The 9,356-nt window shown below is 35.0% G+C and overlaps 2 protein-coding genes across 2 annotated transcripts; one reads left to right on the plus strand and one right to left on the minus strand.

Annotated features, from left to right (window-relative positions):
- Positions 1 to 211: 211 nt before the first annotated feature.
- Positions 212 to 2,073, plus strand: LOC116028009. The gene is made up of 2 exons (XM_031269809.1): positions 212 to 370; positions 458 to 2,073. The coding sequence occupies exons 1-2, from the start codon at positions 262 to 264 to the stop codon at positions 1,897 to 1,899; spliced, it is 1,551 nt and encodes a 516-aa protein (XP_031125669.1). The 5' UTR covers positions 212 to 261; the 3' UTR covers positions 1,900 to 2,073.
- Positions 2,074 to 7,702: 5,629 nt separating this feature from the next.
- On the minus strand, positions 7,703 to 8,669 carry LOC116027183 (TLC domain-containing protein At5g14285-like). The gene has a single exon (XM_031268645.1). The coding sequence runs from the start codon at positions 8,514 to 8,516 to the stop codon at positions 7,776 to 7,778; it is 741 nt and encodes a 246-aa protein (XP_031124505.1). The 5' UTR covers positions 8,517 to 8,669; the 3' UTR covers positions 7,703 to 7,775.
- Between the last annotated feature and the right edge of the window lie 687 nt (positions 8,670 to 9,356).

Raw genomic sequence — 9,356 nt, forward strand, 5'->3', positions numbered from 1 at the left:
GCTTTCTTAACTATGTTCTTGGGTAATATTTTCATCACGCTGGGTTCTATGAATAACGCAGACATTCTAGCAAATCTCACCGCTTTGAGCATATTGGTAATCACTGTCTTTGTCGATTTATGCATCCAACTAAGTACTGGTGTACTTGATTACTCGCTCTTTCCGGAAATCATATATGCTCTCATTTTGTTGTTCTGTATGCTATTGACAATTGCCAGTTCGGCTTTAGCCGTTCCAGCAATTAAGAAACACGCAGAATTAATGTATCAGAAGATGCTAGCTTCGGATAAAGAACATATGGAAAGGCAACAACAAACGGTTGAAGAGCTGAGACTGAGTATTGCAAAGTATTGGGTGATGGCAGTATCTGGTAGTCCCCAATTTCTTATGAAAAGGTTGGTCACTTTCAATTGTTCATGTATCATTTCTTTACTATCTGCCCTTGTTTTCTTGCTAGCAAATCAAAGGCTGGGAAAAGCGTTTGACACATGGATTGCTGACTGCCAGCAGCAACAATCTGATTATAATTGGTCTGCCATGTGGATTATAATGTCTCAATTTTCAGTCATGGGACCAACTATTGTGGTGGTTAAATTCATTTTTGATTGTGTCACAACGAATAGAATAGAATTCACAATAGAATCGTATTGGACTGAAAAGCTCATGGAATGGAGACAGTCTTCAATACCTATAAAGATTAAGAAGGGCAAGGTTAAGAAAATTCTCTACAAAATAAAAAGTTTGATCTTGACTTTCTGCATACTAGTTCAGACCGTGGTTGTTGTGATTTCTATTGTCTCTTCTTACTCCATGCTTCCATTAGTACTGTTAGTTAATCATTTTGGAAAATTGTTCCACAAAAATGAAGTTCCAAATGATCAGGGGAGACCAGAGGTACATCTCAACTGCTTTGTAATATTACTTGAAGGAGAAAAACAATTTCCAAATAGAATATTGAGAAAGATTATTAATAATGTTGATACAAATGTTGAGATGGGTAAGATGCAACAGCCACAAAACCTATTTAATCTTCTCAATCAAAGTTTTTCCTTTAGCGGGGTAGTAGAATTCGATAGCAATCGAGTTCCAAGTTTATTATCTGATGAACCTCCTAATTGTTGGACACTTCCGGTAGTAACACTAGCAAGCATTGCCATTGCACTTCCAAACATTGCAATTCTGCATATTGATTGGTTGGTAACTAGTGTTGATGAAGGCCTCCACTATGCGAGCATTATAGATGTCTTGGATGAGAAGTGTGGGTTGAAAAGCATTAAAAGTGTAGCAGATGTGTGGGTGGGAGTTGAACTTCATAAGAAGTGGTTTGACATGAATCTTGAGAGAAAAATTGGAGAAGTTCGTTCTGCCAAGGAGATTATTTTAGCTCTTGCTAATGAAGCTGAAAGGGTTGTTATGGAGTTTAGCTCTACAAAAAATAGAATTATAGTGGAAAATCCTCTCTATTGGCCTTCAAATATTCTAGCGGCTAATTCAATGTATAGAATTAGCCGGACCATTCTGCTACACTATGAAAATAGTGAGTGCCAAGTTGAAGAGTTGTTTAGAAAGTTAATTTGTCTGATTGCGGACATATTGACAGCTTGTCTTACCAATTTGCCACACCTGATAGCTACGAAGTGCATATGCAATGCCATTGAAAAACGGGAGAAAAGTGTTCGCCATGCAGCTATTATTCTAGGAGAAACAGAAGATATTCTAAAGTGTTTTGAGAAGCGTAAGCTTTCAAACATGGGACCCAGACAACCATTATGCATTGATGAATGGCGCCAGTGGATAGAGAGACATGCTCCAACTATTTCAACTTCAGCAACAAGCAATGGAGTAGCATCCTCTGATGATGAGTCAAGTAAGCCTGTGGTTATTCAAATGCAGGCTTGATTTATGCCGTATATCTGTAATGCTTATGTGTGCTTTTTATATGTGTAATTGTTTTATGTTACTTTAGAAATGTAAAAAGAGTAAGGACTACTATGAATTCTTCTAGGAGCTATGTAAGAATGGAAGCTGTAATATGCTTGTCTTTATGCTACTTTCTAGCTTGTAGCGCTTTTATTGACGCTTATCATACTTTGTTTAAAGTAATATAATCAAATCAACATATTGATGACAGGGTTGCAATGGTGCATGCTAATATATTCATATATTATCATAAGTTTAGTTAGATCAGAATTGCTTTACTTTACTACATTTACAAATTAAAGTAATAGCAACTAACCCAAATTTCACTTACCAATTTGATGGAATTAATTAACCCCGGGTCAAAATTAACTAATGCCAATAATTAAAGGAATAACAAGGCATATACGTAATACAATACATGTATTGACCTCAGAGGAAAATAAGCCTTGTATTAAGATGATTTGCAAGAAGATTACAAGTAATGTAATGTTAAGACAAGATGAGGATGATTTATTAAGACAAAGGATGGCTCAATATATACTAGAATTGCCCCTGCAACTACCCCACGCGAATAAGACGGGCAGTTACAGGACTTGGTCCATCGGTGCCTAGCTCTGAAGCCGAGCACAGTGCTTGCCCTCGGCACAGACCTTAGGTGCCCGAGGCCACGACCGCTAAGGTCTACCTCGGGACCTCAGCGTCGACCTCGAAGGTCAACTTTGATATTCTAGGGCTGACTACAGGGCCGACCCATGTTGACTTAATCCACAACCTTGGGTCAGTTTGCCCCGAACCCTTCCCCATATATCTATCATCAACCCCCACTCTCGGAGTTGTTGTGAGTTATTGTCAGCGAGAGAGAGTAGCTTCCCGTGTTAAAATCCGTGTTGGCCTTTCTTGGATGATAGAGGGCAAGGCACAAGGCCTACAGTTGACCTCAGCTCCTCGGAGGTGTAGACTAGAATGCTCCTTGTGTTTTTCATTTATTGGCTCTTTGTAGATGTATTTTGTTTACTGGAATAGTACTTCCTTTTCGTCATTTGATCAGCTAGTTGATCCCCTCATCTATCTCCTCTTGGGTATTTCTATTTGTTCATGCGCATTGTTGTTTGCCCCATGGTGATCGGCTTGAGCGCCGTGTTTATGGGCCCGTACAAAGTTGGATCACTTGCATTTTCGTTCCCCCTTGGCAACTGACCTCGGGGCTGGTCTTCTATCCCCTATGAGGTCGACTGGGTGCTCAACTTGGCCTAAACCGAGGCTGATTGGTAGCGATTAGGATGCTTTTTAGTATAAATAGTCGTGTATTTGCACTGTTAAGAAATGTTCATTTTGTCTAATTGACTATTGTAATAGCATTACCCATTGTAATCATCTTACAACGTATTAATACAATACTTGGTCTCCGAGACTCACATTCTTGTTTCTGTATTTCAATCTCATTACTTTGCCAATTACTGCATTTTCCTTATTTCTTAATTATTGGGTTTGATAATTCGGACCACCCGGATTAATTAAATCCATCACGGCAGTTAAAGGAAAATTTCACAAGATGACTAAATTGGTTACGCTTAAAATAATTGTGAAGGACTAAATCTTTTAAAATGATATCATGGACCAACGCCTTCAGCTAACAATATTATATATTTTCAGTTAACCATTGATTAAAATAAGAGTTGGACAGAGTAGTATAAAAAATTGAAGTAAACAGCCTAACATTCTAAATTTAAGATTCTAATGTAGTTTTTTTTTACATTTTATACTATATGAAAAAAATTAAAAACAAACATAATTTTTTAATAAAATAAAATGAAAAACTTTGATACACAGACAAATATAGTTACAAACTACATCTCACAAAGACAAAGATTCAACTAGACTAGACTCCATAATTATAAAATATGTACACTGTATTCTAAATCAAACGGGATTTTCAAAAACTTAACAAACGAACACGAATATGAACTCTCTAAAAATCTTAGCAAATCGATGCGTATATGAACAGACTATGTTTATTCGTGTTCGGTTCATTTACAACCCTATTTTCAACAATATTAAAAATGCAAATAAAATATTGAATTAAATTACTATTTTCGTTTCTTACGGTATAGGGAGAAAGATTTTTCTTTCTTTTCTTTCTACTCTCAAACGTACTCTTTCCAATGTCCATGAAAATCCATGGACAATGGAGCAAAAAATAAAGCATCGAGATAAAAGTAAAATTAACAATATAATCAAGAATAAATAATTAATTATAAATAAATATATTGAATAATCTTGTGATATTATTATATTTATATTACATTAAACTTTATTTAAAAAAAAATCAATGCACCTCACAAACTATTAGATTCAATACTTAAAATTTAAAGGTAAGACCGTTTCACGAATCTCATCAATTCATAAGACGGGTCTGGTCAATATAATTTGGGTTATAAAAAACTAAACAAAAACAAACTCATAATACTATGATCCAAATTATGTTGACCTGACCCGTCTTACGGATTGAGATCCTTGAGACTGTCTCACAAAAGTTTTTGCCTAAATTTTAATTTCAAACGCTATTCAAACTATTTGAGTGTAAGCTCTAACTTGACAATATATATTCTTTTAAAAATAATGTTATTTTTCAATTCCATCATAATATTCACTTCTTTAACCTAATGGGGTAGCTCAAGTGGCAAGTGAGCTCTCTTTGTGGGGAAGAATTCCGGAGAACCCGAGTTCAATTCCCACAAGTGACAATTCCCCCTGGGCCAGCTCCCGTGCCTCCCGGAGCGAACGTGAGTATACCTGGACCGTTAAACGGACAGAGGAAGACCCAGTGAACTTACCAAAAAAAAAAAAATATTCAGTTCTTTATATGACAATAAAACAAGATCTGTCAAAGACCTTGGAGTCTAGTAGCACCCGATTGCACCCCACATGGGAGGGGATGGGTTCGAGCCTCAGCGGAGGTGTTATTGGCTATTTGGTTCTTTGTGCTTTATTTGATTGAGAAAAGTAGCTATGAACAGATACTACATTATAACAGAGTCAATAGTACTAAAAAAATCTACTTTTTAATCAAATATATAAGGAACCAATTAAATACTGTTATGCATGGAAATAGAAATTAAGAGAAAATTGTAAACATTATTCATATTGAAATTAATAATTAAATTGGAGTATGCATAGAGTATATCCAAAAGAATTGTTGAATGATTTAATTTGTATTGCACATTCATGCACAACATAAAATTGATTGCGGACACTACAAGTAATTTGCTCTCTCAAGAGTACCGTCTACTAATCCCAAGGGATTGATGAGTGAATGCGGACACTACAAGTAATTTGCTCTCTCAAGAACCAATCCCAAGGGATTGAGTGAATACTGGAAAGTGTTTGCAGAATATTACAATGACAGGAAATTGTCAACGTAAAACCAAAATCAATATACCCACTCAATCTCTTTATTACAAGAAAAAGATCAGATGACAGCTATTACAGGGCACGTAATTTAAATACTAAATGAAAAGAGGGTGTTTAAGTTTAGCTAATAACAAAGTCTCTTTAAGAATGGATTACCAGATAAACGAGATACATCTTAAATATAAGTCCTATATAATATCTTAATTTCTAACTATTTTCTAGTAATTCCAATATATATATATATATATATATATATAAAAAGGATAGCGTTCAAGTGAGAATAAGCACAGAAGAGAACTGGGAACTAATAAAAAAAAAAAGAAATACAATGTTGTTTTTGTAAATAACTGGAAGTTTGAAGTGCAAGTAACGTGTTAAAAGTGCAGATAACACATGCAATTGTGCATATAAATTAAATCACTTAAAAGTGGAACCATTTACACTTAATAGTGCAAGTAATTTACTTTTCACATTAGTGCTCTTAATTAATGATTGATTTGTTGTATACATTATATTAGGGGTGGGTATTTCGGTTCGGTTTATTCGAATTGAATCGAATCAAATCGATCCGAATCGAACCGATCCGAACCGAACGATTCAGGTTCAGGATTCTTGTAAACTGAACGGTTCAATTTTTAATCAAATCAAACCAAACGGTTTAGTAAAATCCGAACCGAATCGAACTTTGTTAGGTTTTAATAATAATAATAATAATGATGATGATGATGATGATGATGATGATGATGATAATAATAGTAAGCAAGTAAATCTAAGTCACTTATGCCTGCTCTGTCATTTAATTCCTATTCTCACTAGTATCTTTCTTAAATTTTTTATTTGATTTAGTATGTTCGGAAAACTAGGAAACGCAGAAATTTGGAGACTTAAACCGAACCGAACCGTTGTAGAGTCGGTTTCAAACCGTTTCAAACGCTGAAATTTGGAGTCAAATGAAATTGTAGTATTAAAATAATACTTTAGTATTGTTATAATGAAACTAGTGTGTGACATGAAAAATGAAACTAAAATCTAGACTCATACAATAACATATATTGTCAAATGAACCATACATTAGTATTGCTATAATAAAATTAGTGCGCAGAAAATGAAACAAAAAAATAAATTAATATTATCAAATGAAACTAAAATGTAATTAAAATGATACCTACTTCACCGTCCACGGTACATGAACCATGGTCCACAATAAAATTTACCATTCTCGAATCTCATATTAACCCTCCCCTATAACCATATATTATAAACTTCTTTTTATCATGGGAACTAGACCCCCCTTGTTAGGTGGACGTGAGTCCAAAATATGTACTGAATGTTCATAATTTGAATTGTGAATATTCAGTGGCAATTTATATCGTGGATTAGTACACTGCTTGTAATTATTTCTACAATATTGATCATCATTACCTATATAAATATAAAAGTGATTAAGTTTACCGGAACTTAACAGGCGGTAACAATCATATATTTCCCCTGTTGGCCCACTTAAGTAACCCCTGATAGATCAGACAGATATCTAGGAGATTGATCACCCGGACAGGCACTCTTCCAATCAAGGGGTGGGCATATCATAGGAAGGTTGAGCTTGATCGGAAGTAATGAGATATCAAACTCGCAGACTAGAATAGATTGCTCAAACAAAAATAACCACCTTTAGGCTTTTTCTTAACAACTCCTGAAAAACTTTCAATAGTAATAGAACTGACCAATCCCCAATCCCCGGTCTTTCATAAACTCGAGTAAGTGAACACCGAAGTAATACAAATTCTTTATCGGGGTCCACAATACACTATCAACTCTAGTTCAATACTAGAATTTGACTTTATAATATATAGAATTTCATTTTCATGTTCATAATACGCATACACATAACTGTGAACTCTGATCCATTACATATAACGTAATACACAGAACTCATGTTCATAATGCACAGAATCTCTATTCATTATATAGTGTTTATGTGTATGTGTATATAAATATGAATTCTATACATTATGAAATCAAACTCTGTGTATGGGGTCAGGGTCCACAGTGTTATGGACCTTAGTCCACAATATAGGGTCCACAGTGTTATGGACTACAGTGTTATGGACCTTAGTCCACAATATAGGGTCCACAGTGTTATGGACCTTAGTCCACAGTACAATATAATAATTGATACTCAGTATGTAAATTGTGATGTATCTACTTACAATTTTAATGGTTGAAGACCAAATATACTTAATAAAAAAAAAAAAAAACACAACTGCTGTAGTGTGTAGCATCAAAATAGAAATTAACTCTATGGAAAATAAAGCATTCATAGCAAACAAAGAAACGGAGTAGTATCATCAGGGTAAAAAAAAATGCCATGAAATATCAGAAACTTTGACTTCCTTATATTAAAACCAATAATAATCCTATACAAATAAAATTTAATAGAATTCTCTTTATCTATTTTTCTTGAACTCTTTCCTTTTTGTTTCCTTGTACAAATCAATCCAGAGATTGAAAACCCAAAGTATACTAACCATGATAGCACTTACAATAACAACCATCCAAGAAATCCAAACACCCTTAGGAATGACCGCCTGGGCAGCCCCACCAACCAATGCCCTGCCCATCTTGCACACAAACCAGGGTCCAACAACCCCTCTAACCACCGAATAGAAAGCATAGAAAATTGGTGACAAGAAAGCATGTAGCTTTGCAGCCTCGGGCAAGTCCACTTTCCTGTACCTAGCGAGGCTCCATGTGTTCTGGCAAGGGCTAGTAATCTCTGCAAGAACAAGGAGCCCAAGGAGAGCAGTTGCCCCGTGGCGAACCGCGAAACGGCACGTCAAGAACACGTAGAGAGTGGCCATGTGGTGGGCTATGAAGAGGGCATCATGAGGGTAGAAAAAGATGTAGTGCAGGGAGTCCATCAAGAAGTATGCAATGCTGAAATCAAGAACCATTTCTTGGGATGGAGTGTTTGGAGAAGAGAAGCCCATTTGGTGTTGGAAAAAGGGGAGATTTGAACTGATGGCTAAGATAACTGCAGGGGTGCCATGAGCCAGGGACATGAGGCAACTAGAAGCATCAGACCTTTTCTCATTCCAATTCCTGAAAAATATGAAGTACCCCAATAAATAAACACAAAAGAACATCACAGTGAAACCAACAAGGCTTGGTTCCAACACTAAATCCATGCCTTTCTTGCTTGCTTTAAATTTATGGAAACCAAAAAGACGATCGAGCACGGTCTTGAATTTGATGATGAAGGGAAATTGGGATCTTAGTGTTTCATAGAGAATGGGAGAGGGGGAAATATATTCATATACTATACGATTCCCTTTCCCGTGTTAGAGAATGATTTTAATGTGCTGGCAGAATATTCCAATCATACGCCAATTCTAATACTTATCTCATCTTACAAGATTTCCGGTTGCGCTGTTGCGCTAGAACTAGAATCCCCAATATAATCATTTTCCTTAATTAGGCTCTGTTTGACTCCCAAAATTTTTTAATTTTTCATTTAATATCAACCAAAAATGAAATCAACAAAAAATACTCACTCCCATCCAAAGAAATATGAATCAATTTGCCTAGAAATGTCTTCCTAATTTTTACTAGAAATATATTTTCTAGATTCTTATCACACGCTCATAACTCTCTCTTGATTCTCTCCATTTGAGTGATGTCAAATGGTCAAATTACCATGTCAAATGTGTGATTATTATTTAAATTGGGTCAGTTTTGTTCGGTTCAAGTATGAATATTGTCAAATTAGCCTAACAATAAAAATCTTAATCTGACCTAGTTAGCTATAGTCCATAAAAAAATTTTAAAAGTTTGTTTCATTCATTATTTTTAGCTTAGAATTATTATATTTATTAATGACCGATTAAAATATTGATGGGGCTTGAGCTATATGAAATCATATATCTAAATCTAATCTAAAAACATAATATATATACATACATACACTAGTTTTACACGCGCATTGTGCTGGTTAATGCCCAATGTTTATATTTAAATAAATATTTGAA

This window comes from Ipomoea triloba, chromosome 8, assembly GCF_003576645.1.
Source record: "Ipomoea triloba cultivar NCNSP0323 chromosome 8, ASM357664v1".
Lineage (NCBI taxonomy): Eukaryota > Viridiplantae > Streptophyta > Magnoliopsida > Solanales > Convolvulaceae > Ipomoea > Ipomoea triloba.